At 41.7% G+C, this 19,598-nt stretch overlaps 2 protein-coding genes and 1 long non-coding RNA gene across 12 annotated transcripts in view; all 3 read right to left on the bottom strand.

Annotated features, from left to right (window-relative positions):
• LOC139607759 (RNA-binding protein Musashi homolog 2) overlaps positions 1-3,296 on the bottom strand; it is a 228,074-nt gene extending 224,778 nt beyond the window's left edge. For 2 of the 10 annotated variants that reach the window (XM_071460932.1, XM_071460929.1), the window contains exons 1-4: positions 2,982-3,271; positions 2,607-2,647; positions 2,215-2,296; positions 1,563-1,647 (exon numbers count right to left, since the gene is read on the bottom strand). In XM_071460932.1, the coding sequence (XP_071317033.1) occupies positions 1,563-1,647; positions 2,215-2,296; positions 2,607-2,647; positions 2,982-3,043 (270 nt within the window). In that variant the 5' untranslated portion in view covers positions 3,044-3,271. Of the gene's footprint in view, positions 1-1,562; positions 1,648-2,214; positions 2,297-2,606; positions 2,648-2,981 lie in introns of all 10 variants that reach the window. The other 8 variants (XM_071460930.1, XM_071460927.1, XM_071460937.1 and 5 more) reach the window with 7 other exon arrangements.
• A 5,804-nt stretch (positions 3,297-9,100) lies between these two features.
• Positions 9,101-14,762, bottom strand: LOC139608007 (oligodendrocyte-myelin glycoprotein-like). The gene is made up of 2 exons (XM_071461424.1): positions 14,464-14,762; positions 9,101-13,788 (listed from the first exon to the last, which is right to left on the bottom strand). The coding sequence occupies exons 1-2, from the start codon at positions 14,469-14,471 to the stop codon at positions 12,354-12,356; spliced, it is 1,443 nt and encodes a 480-aa protein (XP_071317525.1). The 5' UTR covers positions 14,472-14,762; the 3' UTR covers positions 9,101-12,353.
• A 1,204-nt stretch (positions 14,763-15,966) lies between these two features.
• Positions 15,967-17,800, bottom strand: LOC139608047 (uncharacterized). The gene is made up of 2 exons (XR_011684940.1): positions 17,618-17,800; positions 15,967-17,099 (listed from the first exon to the last, which is right to left on the bottom strand). It is a non-coding gene; the product is annotated as an uncharacterized lncRNA (long non-coding RNA).
• Between the last annotated feature and the right edge of the window lie 1,798 nt (positions 17,801-19,598).

The following is a 19,598-nucleotide window of genomic DNA, read 5'->3' on the forward strand; positions in this document are numbered from 1 at the left end:
CTCAAGCACAAAGTTTGAGTGAGGCATAAAAAAAATATCTAAGAACAGGTCTGATTTAGATTTCAGGGGTTAGGGAGAGGAAGCTACCTATCTTACAACCAAGGGCCCATAATGTATTTTATTTAGTGTTATCAATAATTTGGTAAAGGTATGTGTGTCTTTTTTATAATGGTAAATAATTCATTTTTAGACCAGTAGAAATACTAAACCCATAAGCCCCTTTGGAGAAGTAAAGCCTCCATCACTGAGCTGTTCTGAAAACTGGCCAGAAAGCTCAGAGCTCCCTTAAAAAAAAAAAGCACCCATATTACTAAAAACTTTGTAGTTGAAAGCTCTGGAAGGAATATAAAGTAAGGTCCACTGCACGACAAAGTAGCAAGTTTTCTCAGCTCTGTGCCAATCACACTTGAGCTCCAGAATATGAATAAATGAACAACAAATGTTACATTTACATTATTTGCCATATCCTTTGGGGATTTCAGAGTATTCTTATATGCTGCTACCTTAGCTACCTTAAGTACAATTCATTTGTCTCTCAAAATCCAGAAATATATCTTGGGTTGCCTTCAGCAGTGGTGGCACACACAGCAAGTTCCCTCAACGTGCACTATTCCATTTCCAAAACTATGCTGGCGTATCTGGATAGTAACGCCTACTGAGTGGAAATCCTAGACAAATATTCAGCTGAGCCATATCTAGTCCATCACCATAGACATTTCTCAGAAATGACTAGCATGCTTAATTATTCATGTCTTGATAATTTCAAGACAAGTAAAATCCAACATAGTTCAAAGTTTTTCATAAAAGATTGTCTGGGTGTACGAGGGTGAATGAATTGCCTTTTTTATGAAAGTAAATTCAGGAGATCCTTTCAAACTAAACACACACTTATAGCATGAAATGTATTGACATACTACCAATGGATTGTTGTTATAGCGCTGCATTTACATAGCAAATGACTTTACATTACAGTTAGCAGTTATTTAGAATGCCTTCTTTGTTGTTAAAAAAAAAAAAAAAGCTGGTTTAGTTCACTCACAAAAAGAGAACTCTGTTTTTGACATGAGGGCAGTGTTTTTTTTTGTTGTTGTTTTTTTGTTTTTTTTAATGGGAAGTATTGTTTTAAACCTAGTTTTCACACTCACAGTATCAGTGCAGCAGGCGTGATACAATGTAATATCTGCCGGGTCAAACAGTAGCGAGGCAGCAATTCTGGACAGCACGCCCTTCAGTGGAACATGAGATATGTGCACACTGCACATGTGGCTACAGAGAAGAAGGGGGCGTGTCTGCCCCATTCATCCACAGAAGCGAAAGTGAACACATAATATTCACCTTAGAGTTGTGTTTTATTGCGAGGCTTAGTGTTGATGGGACGATCATACATTTAACCCTTATACATGACCTTGATACACACAGCCTGTTAACCTAAGAGGTGTTTCCCCACAAGGCCTTAGGCAGTCACACATCTAGGACTGAAGGTCTTCACTGGCTAAGCAGTGCAAACACAAAACAAGAAATAAACATTTATGTAAGTGTAGATTTAAAAAAAATCAACTCACCGTCTTTGAGTCTAATTCATGGTGCTGTTGAGCTAAGACTTTATCTACACTGGCAGCATCTGTAAACGTAACAAACCCAAATCCTCTGCAAAACAAAGACACAAAGATGAAAACAACAACAATGTTAAAATGCATACATACCAAAACAAAACACTACAATGCATTTTGCTTCTTGCAAATAGATACTGAAAACTGAAAAAAAAAAAACATTGCCACTTGCCAGAATAAGCTGCGTAACAATAGGCATAATATTCATATGACCTTATTATTGTCAGAATATTTCTTTGTAATGTCATTACAATCCACATTATGGACGTCCTGTAGCAGATTGGAACCTCAAAACTGAGGACACTGCCGACCAGTATTCGGTGTGTTACGATATGAGACGACACTACACCAACATTGCGGTGCAGTCACAAAGTCAATGTCAAATTGCATTCGGCCGCAGCTTTACAGCAGTGAGCATTTAAGCTTATCTGGCTTGCTGTGAAAACCACACGCAGGCGCGCACACACGGGGACACACACGAACACATGCGCGGAAACACACAGAAACACACACACCCGCTGGATTAAATACTAAACAGGGACAAAGTAAGCGACATCGCCGCATGCACTGTGGAGAGGAGAAGTAGAAAAGCCCCTATATTTACCTTGAGCGTTTTGTCGTGGGGTCTCTCATCACCATACATTCTCTTATTTCTCCGAATTTACTAAAATAGTCTCTAAGGCTGTCTGTGAATAGAGAAAAACATGTCGGGTCATTTGACAGAAACATATGGGCAATGCTGTTGTCACTGTATTTCAAAAACAAACCCCCCCCCCCAAAAAAAAAAAAAAAAACACCCCGCGATGCGCATAGGGGTCGAATAGAGGACTTCAGATGGACGGAGATCAAAAATAACATCGTGCGCACACACTAGTGAGATATCCCATACAGTACACTACCGCACATACACCGCCAGCAGCCACACCGAGCACTCAGTCACAGCGACAAAACAACAAGAAATGCTGGACACGGTGTTAAAGAGAATAACAGTCTCACCTGGTGAGGTTTGCCAGCTGAGGCCACCGATAAACATTTTACTGTAAGGGGAAAACACAACAGAAGTGAGTCCAGATGTCAGTTCGGCCATTTTGACGACTAACTACTTCTAAAAGCGACCTTAAAGGATAAAGGGAAGACTATGAAAACACATTCGCGCTCGGTAATTATAGTCTCTCCACATAAAAGGGGGAGGCCACTCTCGATACAAAGCTGAGGTCTTTAAAACTGCATCTGGAAACAGAGCCGTGCACGGTTTAAGTGCGTACCGGGGGACGAATCCAGCACGGCAGTCGAAGTCCTCTCCAAGATGTTGTAACATGAAAAAAAAAAAAAAATCGTACCTAAGGATTAAAATTTAGGAAAGATTCTTACCCCGGGTCATGTTGTGAATCATTTAGGCTTCCGGATGTGGCTTGACTCCCGTCTCCTTCCATATCTATTCCAAACTATAGGCTGGGACTACAGTAACAGTGACAGACACACACAGATACGGCAGGAGATATGCAAAGCCCCGCTATGAGAATATTACTGAGCCGGGAATGAAAGCGTCACACGTGGGATCAGCTCGGCCCCCTTCTCCCTCCTCCCTCTCTCAGCATGCTCTACCTTGGCCCACAGGGGGCGGAGCCTGGCTCTGTCACCTAACCAATCCAATTGACGTCAATTCAGGCAATCTGCAAACCAATCCTCCGATTTGTCATTTAATTAAGCAATAAGCCACTAGAGGTGAAAGTGGCTTATTGCTCTTCTAAATCAGTGGACGCATACCATTGTAAAAAAAAAAAAAAAAATTAAAAATAAATAAATAAACAAACAAACAAACTTTGTCCAATAAACGTTGTTCTTAATTAGTCATGTCTGTGTGTTATCATTCAAATAAAATCCTTTTGAAAGCACCGGCGTGATATCTTTTAATTACAATTGTTTGTTATTCTTCCGCCGTGCAATATAGTCCCTTGGAACGCAGCAAAAAAAAAAAAAAAAAAAAGTGGGGCAATCCTTATTTGCATGGTAATATTTAAATTGTCTTATTTGTTATGGCTCACATGTGCTTTGTGAGCATGCTGAAGTCAAGAAATAAACATAGTTTCAGTTAGCTAAGCTCTGGAGACAATGTACAGGTAAGTGTAAAATATATATGTTTATAAAATATGTTAATAAAATATATGTTCTGCAGTATATATATATATATAAATATATATATGTGTGTGTGTGTGTGTGTGTGTGTGTGTGTGTGAGAACAGTAACTGAATCCAAACAACTAAATGCAATCCATTATTGAATGTTATATCCCCAGACAGCATGTATTTTTTTAAATAATAGCCAACAACATCATCTCAATGATTTGTAATACGTTTGGCCAATTAGAGTTGAATTATAGTTACTGTATTTAAATGTATGTCTTAGGTGCACATTCAATCAGTCTCCCAGCTTTAAATGTCTATATGATCATGCCGTATTCCCAACAATGTGAGCCATATTCATTAACAATGCTGTACATACTGAATTAAAAGATGACAAATTTCAAAAACAGCTGAGAATACACAGAGGATCAGATTTTAAAATGTACTAAAAGACAATGTAGCTTGATTATTGGAGAAAGTGTCCTGAGCTGTAAAATCGGTGCTCAGGCAGGTTGAAAGCCTGCAGAAAGGGCCCTGAGAATCTCTGTAGATGACCCCCAGGTCTGACCTGTAACTGCTATATTCATTAAGAACGTAAACAAAGAATTTTCCTGTGGGGATCAATAAGGTACGATATCCATGCATACAGTGGAGTAATTATGGATCTCTTCATGTAGATGACCTATAATACGCTGCCAGCCCTGCCCTCTGTACAATGTACAGTATCTGGAGATAAGCTGGCCCTGCCCTCTCATGACCCTGAAGAAGAAGAAGCAGCAGGATAAGAAATTAAGAATAATGCACAACATTTGCAGCAGAAAAAACATTTTGTACATTATTCACACTTCATGCTATTAAAAAGTGGAGAAAAAAAGTCTTGTGTATAAATTACGTTTTACATGGTATACAACACATTTGGTTGTATCCATGCCAGATAGCTGTTCACAGACGTCAGAAGATATAAATGCAGTTTTCATTCATCTTAGCTGGCGAATACAAGACATCCCAAGCTCTGTACGAAACGTGACTGCTAATCCTATTTCATTATTCACACTCAGTGAAGTTTTTTGAATAGGCCTGTCTGTGCTGACTGTTCATGGCTCTACCAGAGGGAGTTTCTTATCTGGCCAGGTAGCATGTTTTTGAAACAATGACTTAGATAAAACCTAAACAGCAACACTTTTGACAGTTAACAGCTAAAAGTCTCATATTAGTTAGGAGACACTCCACATTGCAGCTGTATGCGTCCCCGAAACCAAGGTATAGAAATGATTGGTGGCAATTCTTTGTAGCACAGGAGTGTCAAAGGAAATGGAAATATGACATCTTGTGTGGAAGACTATTGCTTATTCTGCTCTCTGTGCACTATTGTTCTGTCCCATGCCATTTAGTGATACATTTATGATTACATCACTGTTGCATTTTCTGTAAGTTGTCAGATGCGTGGCAGCATCCTACAGTATATGCCTAAAATGTGAACATAGGGAAGTCACATCCACTTACTACAAATGGTGCTCTGGGGAACAACAGGCTTTCAAAGCTGATCACGAGGCAACTTCTGTCTAAAAAAAAAAAATCCTGGAGGCAGAAAAGGTACAGTAGGTGTGATGTCTCATAACATCTGATCAAGGGTTGTGAACCAGATTTGAACGCAGAACAATCTCATACCAAAGCAGGCACACCCTATTCTATTTAAAATACTTTGGCAGTCAATAGTGTGTCATATTTCAGTGAAAAAGCTCTCATAAGTTATGAAGTAAGAGTAGTGCAGGGTTTGGGTCTCCACATCTCTTTTTTACACTGATTGAAGGAGAAACATGTATAGATTTTTAAATTGAGCGGTTCTCTTCTTTAATCCGAGCAGCCACCACTGCCTGATGAAAGTGCCTAAAATGTTTATCCCCCTTTAAACAACTTTAGGCACTTTGACAGCGATGCTTTCAGAGCAGTTGAGCATTTATTTCTGAGTGAGGAGGAAGGAGAAGGGTTATTTACTACAAAGTATATATGAACACAACTCGCCATTGCTCACGCAGTGATTTCATCATGGCTTGGTAGCATGTATAAAGGTGACAGCTGTTTGACATTTTGATGAATGAGTGGATGAAGAATCCCAAGAGACACATTTTATATCCTCCATGCTTTGAGCTCATCTTTGTTGCAGCATAACTCGCTACTTGCTTTAGATCAAAGGCAAATGCAAAGATTTCTGGAGCCACATAGTTGTATCAGTGCGACTGTAGCTTGTATTCAGTGCTGAAAGATGATAACTGCTTCTCAATAGAGAGGAAACTCAGCATGCAAAAAAAAAAAAAAAAGCTTGTAACTAACTGAGCCTTTGCATGAAAACTGGAGGATTTGGGGATTGAGAGTGAAGTAAAATTGATAGTGTGTGAAAGAGCTGAGGGGAAAAAGAAAGTGAGAGAAGCAACAGACTCGCTGACAGTGTTATGAGATGCCGCTTCGAGAAGAGGCATCCTGTTTCCTGTTGCAGTAATCATTTTACACCCTCAGAATCTTCACTTGACCTTGGAGAAATTGTTCTTGGATCACGTATAACCCCCTTCCCTGCACAGATTCCTACATATGCTGTGATCTCTGAATGAATAACAAAACTCTTTTCCGTTATACACATTTGGCAGCATACATATGTGTCATGATAAATAAACCCCTCGTACTGATACTTACTTTAAAGTGAAACTTGAAGTCTACGGGGATTTTACATTTTTAAACACAATTTGCATAATTATCACAGGGGCTCAGAACATGTTTTAAGCATGCATTGATGCGTGACATGAAAGAATCCATTATATACTGTATTAATCCAACACTAAAAGAGAGCTCAGAGTGAATACCTTCTATCACCTACATGCATTTGTTGTGGGTATTATTCAAACCCTCCTGAGATGTTGTTATTTTTAATCCGTCAAATTTTGTGAATGATTTCATATTGATCACTGGGGATTGACTGAGCTCTGCTTTTCTCAGGGGGGGCTATTACAGTGAAATTCAGCATCCTGAAGAAAGCTGTGCAGAAGACTGCAGATGGGAACAAATTGTCTCCCTCTAGTGTCCTCTCCTCTCTGCTTCGTCTTTGCTAAGCTAAAGCGCCTCTGTCAGACTGCAGGGAGAGGGCCAGACTCAAACATGCATAATTGACAGTCCTATTTCAGGAATTAGCCACCCACCAAACTGCAGTCTACCTGCTCTTTCATCTTGCCTGGAACAACTTAGCATCTTATAAAAGACCATTTCAGCCATATAGGATTATTGTAAACTGAAGAATTCAATTTAATTCTGCTCTCCTGATTGATTTGAGAGTTTCCCCATGGGTGGCTGTATAAAAAGAACCTTGTTGACTGATCATGATATGTGAGTACTACTGGAAATGTGTACCTTTGTTACCACACAGAGAAACTGTTTGAAGTCAGATCAGTAGGCAGGCTGTTCTGGTGATGAGTGATTTCTCTCCCCCATTATGCCTCCTGTAACTACACAGATGAGTTAATTAAGCTGTGCCAGAGGCTACACACTAGCATTCCAGGTAGATGGGCCACTGTGATATTCAGGCATCCACATTATTAAAAATTAAACTGCAATATTGACTACTAAAATATCTAAAACACATAAGACTCCTCAATGCTTGCAAATTATGCTTGCAGACATCCAAAAATACAGTATTCCCATGTGCCAGATGCCCTGAAGCACCTCAAGGTACTACAGAATAGCCTGTAGTGCCACAAAGGATCACAGATCCTTCCTCAGAGTGTTACGAAATACCCAAGGTACTTCAAAGTATGCACAGTAAATCCCAAAATACTGCACAAGCAGAGGATGCAACAGAGGTTTTCCAGAATTAAATGTTATATCAATGCTATCCAAGCCACTTTATCTGCATTTTTGACCTCAATGACCCACAGTTGCGTGTGGGGGGGGCCCTTTTAGTCCAATCAGGCACCAACTCAAATGGATGATGACGACATCATTTACCTGCTCCAGTGGGCTGGGAGATAAGCTCATGCCCCCGCTGCTCCACGGAATTTTTCTGGCTGCTGTTCGCACGGCTCCAGAGAGAGCCGGGGGTGTTACAGATGACGACGAGTGGCATTAAAGCGCCGTGAGGAGCCATCCTATCACCTGTACAGTCACCACTGGGGAGAAAGATGGGCATGTTTGCCTTTTGGAGCGCTTTGTCAAGACAGAGGAAATATACACCCCTTCCTATAGAGAAACTGAACTTCTAGTCAAGTAAGTTGTATTTTGGATTGGCTGAACATTTTGAAATCTTTTTTTCTTTTTATCTGTCAAAGTACATTAAAGCCAATTTTGCTGAAATCCTTCTCAGAGCACCTGTGCACCATGTTCTCTGAGTATGCTGCAAATTTACAGTACACACTCAAGATTGTGAGTGTCATCTGCAATTGTTTTCATTACTGGGACAAACTGACACACAGTAAACCTATGGACTACAAGCCAGAAGAACTCTTCTAACCAGCTACTTTCTCCAAGTTTGTTTAAATGAGTGCATACGCTATGCTGCAGACATTTTAAAAAATATTCCAGAGGCCAAGAATGGTAAGCAGGCCTCTCTGGACATGCCAGTTAAGTAGTGCTTTCTGGCTTCTGGCTCATTCTTTGTTTTCTACAAGAATTTTCTCTCTCTCCTTTCCGTTTTACTTTCTTTTTTTTTATTTACCCTAACTGGCTGCCATCATATATTTTCTCAGTTGCCAACCACATCCTATTCTGCAACCACTGACCTTAACACTGACCTTGCCTTGTCTGTGCCATTGAGACAAGAACAAGAGATACCGTATCCGCAGCCCCCACCCCCCACCATGCTGCAGGGTTGAATTTTGCCTGTCTCATCAGTCTCCCAGCTGCTGGAGTATGCCTTGTTATTTCTTCCAGATTCCTACACATTTCACTTTTTAGCTGATCACTGCCCGGACTGGAAAACATTGCTCTTGGCTCAAAGAGATGGCGAGCCTTGGCATATAGACCCAAGCTGTCAATACAGATTAGGTTTATCAGATAAACTTTATCTGCAGCATTTGAGTGTCCTTTGGTTGGGAACCGGCTTAATTCTGGGTTACAATTGATATTGTGACGCAGGCTCAGAGGAGGTCGAAATTGGCAGCTACTGTTTTAGCCACAAGCAGGCTGCAGTGGCCTTTCGAAGGCACGCCACTGCCTGTATCACCATGTGTGTTAGCTTTAATGCTCCACAATAAAGGGTGTTACATTAGGTGTAGATTAGGCCTGTAGGTTGTTGGTTATCTACAGTAATGTCCTGTCATGTTGGTGTTTCAGTGAGGCATTCAGGGAGAAGAATATCATTCAACGCAAACAGCCCCAAGGGTCTGCTCACGGTGTTCGGATGTATTTATTTAAAATCTTAACATTAGTTGCATGTAAGTCATTAATCATAAAGTCCTGTTATTAGTTGCGATAGTGTCTCTTAAGTCGAATATTTTCCTCTATAAGCAGGTTGAAAAGAGGAAACATGTGTCATAGCTTTTTCTTCCCTCTCGAAAGTAGTTTTTTTTCAAGAGGTCCTTGAGAATAGTCTCTGTCAAGGGCATGTTGTGTCCTGCTGAAGAACTCAATCCCTCTGCAGTGTTTTGGGATAAACATTCATTTCTGTCCCTTCACCACAAGAGGGCACCTACAGCTCGTGTAATCATAAAAGGAACTGTCATTTGTGTGTCTGACATGTTCGTCTACATCTGCCTTCATGGGCATGGTTCAAAGTCTAAAGTCACCCTAGGTTCACCCCAGTGACCATCTGACCCCCCTTTCTTGACAGACAGACAGACAGACTGTATGACTTCCTGCAGTAAAGGCGACAGCTAAAATGCTGCTCTGTTTCCCGGGCTGCCTTTTCTTCTCTGTACAGTCTCAGAAAAAGTTCAATTGCAAACTAAGAACAAGAATCTGTTAGCTTGGCGGCGAGCCAGCTTCATAAGTGGTGCTCTTCAGAAATGACAGAAAATTGACTTTTTCAGCAACAAAGATGTATAAAGCAAAAAGAAAAAAAAAAGTTTTTACACACTCACAAAGATTGTCCGCAGATTGTAATACACTCCATGTTCTTAAAGCTTTTATGTATGCCATTGCCTGAACACTGTGATGGATGACGCTGATGGGGAATTTAATGTATGAGAACACAAGAGGGCAGTGGGGCTGCCGACTACAAAGAAGTACACTGAGGGTGAGTCTTATTGAGTACGGTTGAAAGAAGGATGGCAGCTCACTCAAAACAAGCCTGGGTGGAGAGACGAAGAGGGGGGGGGGGGGGGGGGCATGGCAGCAGTAAATGATGCTGGCTGTCTGCACCTTGTCAGTTATCAGCACAAGCCAGAAGAGAAATCTGACATTACTTTGTGTTATCCACAGAGAAAATAATTGGCTTGCAGGTCAGCTCACAAACACATACAGTACTTGAAAGAGATGTTTTAAAGTTCTGCAGCCAAAGGGACACAGAAAGTTAAAAAAAAATAAAAAATCCTAAAACAGTCTCAATAAAACGCAAATGCTGCAATAAGAATTCAGAATCAGAATCTCAGTTGCACTGAATTTGTCCACATGTTGTCTTTTCACACTTCATAAATTATGTTTATAGTAGATAAAACTGCTTCTGCTTTTGGCTTATACTGCATACCGGCAGGATTTTACACAGAAAAACAGTTATCTCTATGAAATAAATGTTTAATAAATAACAATTGATTAAACCTAGATGCAAGTTAGAAGCCTAAATCGAGAACTGAGGGAAGAAATGAAAACCAAGTTAACGTTTTTAAACAGTGAGTCATACTTATATATAAACAGCACCCTAACCACATGTTACTATCTGTTTGGCTTCTGTTTCTAAGCTATGAATACATGGTGGCTGGTGTGCAGCTAAAATGATCACTTACTTTTGTCCACTCTCTCTTTTATTAAATTGTGTTTATTCAGTAAATCTAAAGAATGATCTATCACTCTTTGCTAAATCGCTGCACTATACTATTTATCCAGTTGTACAGCATTCATTTTCTGTCGGCAACAATATTTATAAAAGGGATTGTATTTTTTTTTTAGTCATCCTCTGTGTGGGCGCGGGCAGTGACTCCTCATTGCTTTTCTAGGCTGTGCCTGGCCGAAGCACAGGGTCACCTGTTCACAGACTCACAGATGTTCCCACGTGTGAGATTTTCTCACTTCTCCTCAAGACATCAATAAAGGATATAGAGAGCATGCACTTTCTGTTTCACAAAGTATTTTGACACTGACCGGATTATTCTTTTTTTACTGATTTTTTTTTTTTTTTTTTTTTAACTCTTTGATATGATATTTCAGAGTGATTACTCAATGACCATCAGATAAGACTGTGTTTGCTCTGGGCAGTTTCCAGGTGTGATTAACTGTTACACAAGGACTGACTGGAATAAATGCTTTTGTGTGCACAGCGAACCTTCCCTTGATAAATACATTTAAAAACAAACTGCTAATTAAATCAGTTTGATGCACATTTTATTTAACTTCATTAAAATCATCCTGGAGAAGTATCCAAAAGAGAACTGACTCTGTGTTCCTCTTTAGCTTATCGAATGCAGCTTGCTGTAATGCATCTCTCACTATTGGGACCGTATGTGAATGCATTACTGAAAAGTTAAATCTGTAGGCTGGCACATCACTGCCGTCTCCGCTTAACGCAATCAAGATTTGAATATCTTAACATTTCACATAAATAAGCTGAAAATGTCTGTGCTTTAATGCTCTGCAGCAGATATACCAGCAGGTTAGCATTCCTGGAACGTTCAATCACCATGCAGATAATTTTCACGGGCGTCACTGAGTCATGAAGGACACTTAAGTCTGAGATGTGATCAAAATACAGAAGCAGTTATTCGGAACTCAGAGTTTGTTAAGAATAGGGACACAGCATTGTCCATTTGTTTGAGCAGAGCTCCACAGAGTCTATGTTTTTTTTCCTGTTATGTAAATGTCACTACTAGTTTCTTACACCACAATGTCCCAAGGGAAGCTCACTCCTCTGGTGAGTAAGATCATTTGTTACATGAAACAAGCATCAAGGGCGTCAAAGAAAACAGGCAGAGGCATCACTAGGAGTAAAAAATATGACCTAGAACACATCTGTCAAATTCAGCCAACAGTTATACAAAAGTGGATAAAATGAAAAGACACACAGTAATTCATGGGCTATAACATGTACCAAAAAGCAGCAGAAAGACTGTAGTTGCAGATGAGAACCAGGCTATGTTCACTTACATAATAACCTGGTTACCTGAATGTATAGTGCCATCATGTGCTTAGCTATATCCATTACAATGTTAATTATGAAATCAGGGGCATTCCATGGGAGGCCTGTAAAAAGCATCATTAGAAAAGTGGAAGCACTGTTTTTTGATCTATAATTATAAAAGTAGCATCATACTACATCAGCATAGCAGGAATTATGAAATTTATCCTAAAGCCTGTAGTCTCCATTTTTAATGGACTTTGTGTTTTTTATGCTAGAGAAAGCTGGTAATATACAAACAGTAGTAAAACAGTCACCAGTGTTGTGTTTGTGCAGTAAATTGACACTGAGCAGTCAGTGTTTCCCATGTGTCCTTCAGAGGACGTGTTGCAGGAGGAGAGACAGAAGCCCCAGGTTGTTAAGGAAAGGCAGCAAGGAGCAAATAGCAGGAGCCGGGCTACTGTTGCTGATGTCCCTAGGGTGGGACTGATTCTGCCTCCTCACGCTCCTGGTGCGAAGTGTGGTTGTTTTCTTTGTCTGGACTGATGGGCTCTCTGTTGTAAAGAATCGGTCTGTGGCCAGCGTCATGTCAGCCCTGATGGGGCTTTCAGTTATGACACTTGTGTCAGAAAAAGAGGATGTGTCTGTGGTGTGGGGTGAGTCACTGGGTGAGTCGTCCTTTGTGCCAGAAAGGAGACGGGAATCAGTGTGGAGCATGTGATCGGCGGCAGCTGGGCTAAAAGTTGCAGAAAGGTGATTAATAGTTAGGTGAGTGTCTGTGCTCCTGGGTCGCACTGTGGAGATGCTGATGGGTGTGGCTGTGAAGGGGTGGTGCTGTGTGTACAGGGTCAGCTTGGGGGTGTGAGGGGTACTTAGCAGAGCTGAAACAGAGTACCACCACCCAGTAACACTGGCACCAGGGGGCATGGAGCTCTGGTCCTGGGCACTCGCAGCCAGAGGGGGCAGGTTGTAGGAGGCAAAGTGCCATCCTCCAGTCCTGCCAGGGCGCACCCCTCCACAGACTGACTGGGTGTGGCAGGGGCAGCCCAGCACACGGGCAGGGGTATGTTGGCTCCAGGACAGCAAGTAGGTGATGTCATCATAAAGGTGACAGGCCCAAGGGTTGTCGCCCAGAGTGATGACTCTGAGTGATGTCACCTTGTCCAACACTCCAAAGGGCAGTGTGGAAAAGCGGTTAGCATGCAGGTAGAAGTGGGTTAATCTGGGAAGCCGGTCCAGAGAGCCTGGCAGCACCTTCACAAGCAAGTTGTGGGACAGGTCAATAGCCTCCAGGTATATTGGCATGTTGGTTGGCAAAGTCCAGAAGTGATTATGGCTTAGATTGAGGGTGCACAAATTGATCAAAGTATTGTTGATGAAGATCGCCCGCTCCAGCTTGTTGTTGGAGAGGTCAAGCATTCTCAGATTCCACTGGTAGACCGTATCGTTCTTGTCCAGCAGCTGCAGGTGGTTGGAGGCAGCGTAGAGATGCCAGAGGGAGCGAGGCAAGCCGGTGGGCAAGTGGCTCAGCCGGTTGTGAGACAAATCAAGGACGCGGAGATGGGTGTACGTGGTGAGCTGGCCGTCCAGGTTGTGAAATCGGTTGTGGGACAAGTTGAGGGAGCGCATGTTGTGCTGCAAGCCATCGGGCAAGTGTCTCAGACCTCTCCAGGAGCAGTCCACCTCCCTGTGGCTGCGGCTGCAGGAGCACATGGAGGGACACACGGCAAGGGTGTGCAAGCCCAGCAACAACACAAGCAGTAGTCCCAGAAGGGCCTCATTAGGAGAAAGCTTCAGGAGCACATGCCTGCTAAAAGAGATACAGGGAGACAAGAATATTAGTGTTTGTCTTATGTAGCATCTTCTACCTGCAGGAGGCACACTGTGACACCTGCAGTGTGCTTTGACAGTGAACACAAAACATAAACATTTGCTCCTTGCAGGAAAGGCACAGGAACTGCAGGGAGGCTGTGCTGAACAAAACTGGTTTCAGTTTTTCTTTATAGCTCCTCCCTTTACAAGCATGTCTCTCTCTTTTGCTCTCACACACATCTCTTGTGCACATACACACACACCAAAGTTTGCTGCATTGCTTGTAGGTACACACATAACATTACATTGGGGTTGAAGTGCGTCCTTTTCTATGACTAATAAACATTTGACCTGATCTATGAGAGAATATTCTATTCAAACATATCCTTCTTTGCAAAGGATGAGAAGTCCCTGAGGTCATTTTCCTTGGCATCAGTTTGCATGTTCAGTCATCAGTGGTTGTCAGTGCAGTCAGTCCTGTGCTCTCAGAGGAGGAGAACTAGCTCAGTAGATGGGCTTTATTATTGACTCCAAAGAGAACTCATGCATCAGCTGGTCTGCAAAAAACGCAGGCAGGAGTGTTACACTGCTGAAACTGCAGGATACTGCATGTCAGCCAGGGTGCGGCAGAATGTGTGTGTAAAAAGAGTCTTTGAATTTCTCCATAACTTACCTCCTCATCTTATCATTCCAGTCACTTTTCTCTGCTCCTGTTTGCTGTCCAGCCCTTCTTCCCCTCTCCTCTCCTGCTCTCAGCACCAGCTGCTGCTCTGCTGAAGGTGATTTTTTTTTTTTTGGCTATGCTTGAATTCCCCTCAAAGAATTTGACCCTTGCTCACTTGTCCAGAGCAGGTTTTTGAGGTTGCCCCCACAGTTTGGTCCTTTTGTCCTCTTTGAAGAACAGAGAGTTGAAATTGCCTCTTATATGGATCCTTTGGGTTAGCGCGATCAGGCACTGCAGACTCTGGATTTGCTCTGTGCTGTAGAAGTGAGAGATGGGAGGGGTGGGGTGTTGGTGAGGGGGCGGGGGGGTGTTGGGGAGGGGGGGTAAGGAGAAATGGAGCGCATAACGGAGGGGTTTCTGCATACGAGGCAGCTTCAGAGGAAACCCCTCAATCCCTTTTAAATCTGGCAGCTTTCAAAAATTAATTCTGCATTTCAAGTGACAGCTATTATTGTGGTTAGATTAATTCACTGATTTCATTCCTGCTTGTGTTCAAAACACATTAAACCGTCACCTAAATCAATATTGTTCCTTTCTAAAGTATCCCTTTGCAAAGTAATACTGTGCTGTGATTTGTTGTTATTTTTCGAGTTAAGAGGCTTCCACTAAAAACCTCAAGATTTATTGCAGAGGGCTCTCCTCCACTGCAGCTTCCCACCTGTCATTAGCAATACAGGCAACTCTCCCCTCTGCACTGCATTGCTGTACTTATAGCACACTGAATTACACTGGGCCCTAAGGGGAAGACAAACTCTGATAAAGATAACATGCAGCAAATTCGACAAAATAATGTAATATCACTGCAGATTCCTGATTTATGCAACCGCTGCAGCAGCTGAGAGTCCTTGTTCTTCTTGTATTCATTTCGTCCTTGTCTTTGCTCACTTGTCATGTAAGCTAAGCAAAGTGGCTCTTTTGCAATACGTTTGTTACTTCCTCACCCACCTCTCTTGCCTGGAGAGAGTTTAGATTCTGGCCCAGCTCAGCTCAGCAGAGGCTGTGCTGCAACAAGGGGAAACTATTCAGACCTCTTAATGAAAGGTGCACATCCATCATGACGTCACAAGTAAGTAGATGGACAAATATCTGCACAAGACGGCGGAAACAACCCCATATTGGTTTTGTGAAAAGGTTTTTTGTGTGGCTTTGTCAGTTCTGGCTGAGGTGAAAGGGAGCGTTCTTTCCGAGTTGAGTGGCACTGCCGGGAAGAGGCACATTCTCTGCTTGCTAATCAAGTAGACCTCTCTCTCGCTCCATCTCACACAAGCACAAATCCACACACTCACATGTAAACAAATTCACTTGCTACATAGCCATAACTAAATGGAAATTGATTGTATAGCAATCAATCTAGGTCTGAGGTTTGGATGGTTGTTTTGTTTCTCCGTCATAAATGCTATACATTAATGTACATGCAAGTATGTAACACACACAAATTGACCTGCACAAAAGTGTATTACAACTGTAATATATTTTATTATTTAAAACACACAGACATTCGATGGAAATGCTGTATCAACCAATCATTTTCAACCAGAAATGCTCATTTAGCAACACACACAGTTGTTCAAATGGCTGCAAAGTAAAAACTGCTGAAAAAATGCATGCTTTGTGTACAGTGAAATGGTTGCAAAAGCTATAGAGAAGTGAAGGCAGTCACTTATAAAATTCTTTGGCACACACACAACTCTACACTGCAGGCTCTGGTTCCTCTGTGCCCTCAGAGGAGGAGGCAGCCACAGCCTTAGTGGACTTCGAATCAGAGGTGTCCTCTTGTGCCTTTGAGGAGGAAGGATTTTCAGCAACGGCTGCTGGTGTCTCCTTCTTGTTCTCACCTGTTGGAGCTTCCTCAGTGTCTCCCACCTCCTTCTTGTTTTCCTCTCCCATTTGTCCATCCTCATTTACCTTCCCTCCTTCTTCCTTGGTGGTATCATCAGCAGTATCCTCCTGTGTTTGACTCAAGTCAGCCATTAATATGGTGGTCTCTTTGGTTTGTGTCTCAGACTTGCTTTTGTTCTTCTTGGCAGTCCCCATCCAGTATTCAGAGGTACTGACCAGGTCGCCCTCGCTGCTCAGCATCTTGAGGTGTCTGCTCAACTGACACACCTTCCACGCCAACAACATGGTAGAAACCAGCAGAATACTACAGGCTATGATCAGTGCGCCAGTCACCATGTACACTGTGAGACATTCCTGCCTGAAAAACAGCCCTAAAGGTGTGCTGGGCGTAGTAGTAGCAGTAGTAGTAGCAGTAGTAGTAGTAGTAGTAGTAGTAGTAGTAGTAGTAGCAGTAGTCTTGGGGTGCTGTGGGCCAGATGAAGTGCCAGGATTTGAGAATAGGGAGACCGTTGTAAATATCTCAGCGTTCATCAAGCTGCTGGTTTCAGACAGGACAGTACTTGCGAGATGAGATGGGGGTACTGAACTGCTGTGTTGTTTGGTTGAGAGAGTTTCATCATCTTCTGTATCTTCTCCATCATCCATCTCTCCAGAAGTAATTTCTGGGTTGCATTTAACTCCACACAGTAGTGCACCCAGGATTTCTATGCAGCACAATAGGAAGAGGAGGCCATTCATGTTGGTATCTGAGAAGACATGGCATGACACTTCAAAATGTGGATTCATTTGAAAAAAGTATTCAGGCCTGAAGGATCTATGTGCTGGTGGAAGGTTTGAATTTTGATGGGGTTACTGAAAAAAGGGAACTCTCTTTTAAGATTTATTACTGACACATTTTGGTTTCTTGTGTCCATTATCATATTATTGTGTGTTTGAAAATAAATGCATGAACACATAATTGTAATTGTATGTTCCTGAAAATGAAATAAACTGATATCAAAGTGATGTTAAACCCTAAAACCGTTAACTGTATTTTTTGTAAAGGCTCCCTTCAAAATAATAAAAAAATAAGCAAAATATCGAAACTCAAAAATCTAATTTTTATCATCAGAATTTAGAACAGAACAGTTCAACAAAACAACTATGAACAGAGATGTTAACGCTTATTCCATCTTCTAAGAGTCCTTACCTGTGTTATCAATCAATTTGTCAGTGTTTACAGGTTTCAAAATAAAAGTATGAATTAAAAATTGCAATCACTTACACTGCTGATGGTCTTTATATAGATGCAAGAGGAACAGGGTTTTGTACGAATAAATATGGATGAAAGTAAAGAACGAAGAAACGCTGTGTACGGGGGCTGCGATAGAATGAGAGTACTCCAAATCAATGGCATGCGCATGTGGCAGTCTTGTTCTTACTTCTGCATTTCTATATATGTCTATATAAAGAAAAGGAAGTGTTTCTGTCTGACAATGTATTTGGTCACAAAGACATCTGTGGAGAGTGACTATAAAAAGCTGAAGGTAAATGCTTACCGAGAAGCTCGCTCATCATGAACTATTTTATTTGAGGTCATTGCACAGCATGCAGTGAAACTTGCATATGTCTTTCTTTATCGGTCATCTATTTATTTTTATCCGAGCCACAATATCCGTAAGATGCAGTCTACCAATAATAACAGGCCTTTAGACAATGTGGCAAATGCCACATGTGGTTCAAATAAATGTGACATGTAGTGGGTGTAAGAAGTCTTGTTCAACATCATGTTTTCTCATACACAGTATATCTGAGTAGCCATGGCTTAGTAAAATGAATATTATTAATTTAAATTGATTGCAAGAGTATCTCTTTTACACAGTTCCTCTTCTAGCTGCCTCTGTGATGGCCTGTTTCTGTTTCCTGTGTGATTTACATTCATTTCTGCAGGGTCTGCACCTGCACGTGTAACTGGAACATTTAGTGTGATGTGCTTGATTTGGCAAATCTCCTCATCCCTGCAGGTCACACCAACAACATGCAAGACCACCAAACTCAGCAGTCAATCATCAACAGACTCCATGCTCCGCCAGTATCTTTCTAGCTGGTACTGAAGCACAGACTTTGGGGTGTATGTCTTCCTCCTACACAACACCAATTTTCACCGGATGAAAGCGTTCACACTAGTTTGTTTTTTCCACAGAACTCTGCTGCTAACATTGCACAGCATCTTGTTATTCTTGTTCAGGCAGAAGGACGCAGGCAAGGTCACAAGCGTGCAAAACTAATGTACTAAGGTACTGTTATAAGTTACTGTGGCTGACTGAATCAAGTTGTTGACCTCACATAAATTCCTTTAATCACACCCCAATGCCATTCTCTATCATCACACATTGGTGTGTTTTATTTATTTATTTATTTTTTGAGGAAAAAATATAGTTAACTTGTTGTGTTAAGTTGAAAAGGAAAACTTTTCTAAAATGTTCCAGTGCAATTACAAATTCAAAATCAAACGACATAGGTAACACTAAGTATTAATTCTGCTCCTACCCTACAGGGGGAAGAAGGAGGCATCATCAAGACAAATAAGCGTGAGGGGAAGTGAGAACTGAAGGACAGACGACTTAATCTCAAAAGCACCTTCCCTTAAGAGATGGAAAGCCCCACATTCGGCAATAACAATCTTTGTGTTCTGTATCTGTCCTCACAGTGAAGGTGTACGTGTGTGCTTCTTTGTGAGTATGTGTGCAGGCTACATATGCATATATGGTGGATGTGGTGGTGGACATACTCACGAAGGACATGGCTTTGGTGTCGCACATTTAATGAAGACGTTCAGCAAAATGCAAGATTATCAGTTCAGCGTTATCCAACTTCCAACTTGTAAACCGAGATTCTTGTAGTCTGACTTGCTCACTTTAAACAATAACTAGATAAATACACAAAAAATAAAAGACTACACCAGCTCTCAAGCCCTTCAGAGGCTACATTTCCCTAAGGAAAATCTTCGCCCGACATAACACAATGTTTCCTTATAGACAGTGACACAAAATGACAAAGGGTGGCTGCCTCACCTGAGGGTTCGTTGTCTAGGTTACTACCCCAACAACATGGTCTTGCAACATGGTCGTATCCCAGGATACCTTAATAACATCACCAGCTCACCTGCAAAATGCAGGAATATCACTTTAGGTTCACTACAATAGCCAGACAGTTACCTGTACACACGTGATTCTCATTAACAGACTCACGCGAGACTTCCCTGC

This window comes from Trachinotus anak, unplaced genomic scaffold, assembly GCF_046630095.1.
Source record: "Trachinotus anak isolate AG129_WGS33_773 ecotype Australia unplaced genomic scaffold, CSIRO_AGI_Tana_v1 ptg000024l, whole genome shotgun sequence".
NCBI lineage: Eukaryota > Metazoa > Chordata > Actinopteri > Carangiformes > Carangidae > Trachinotus > Trachinotus anak.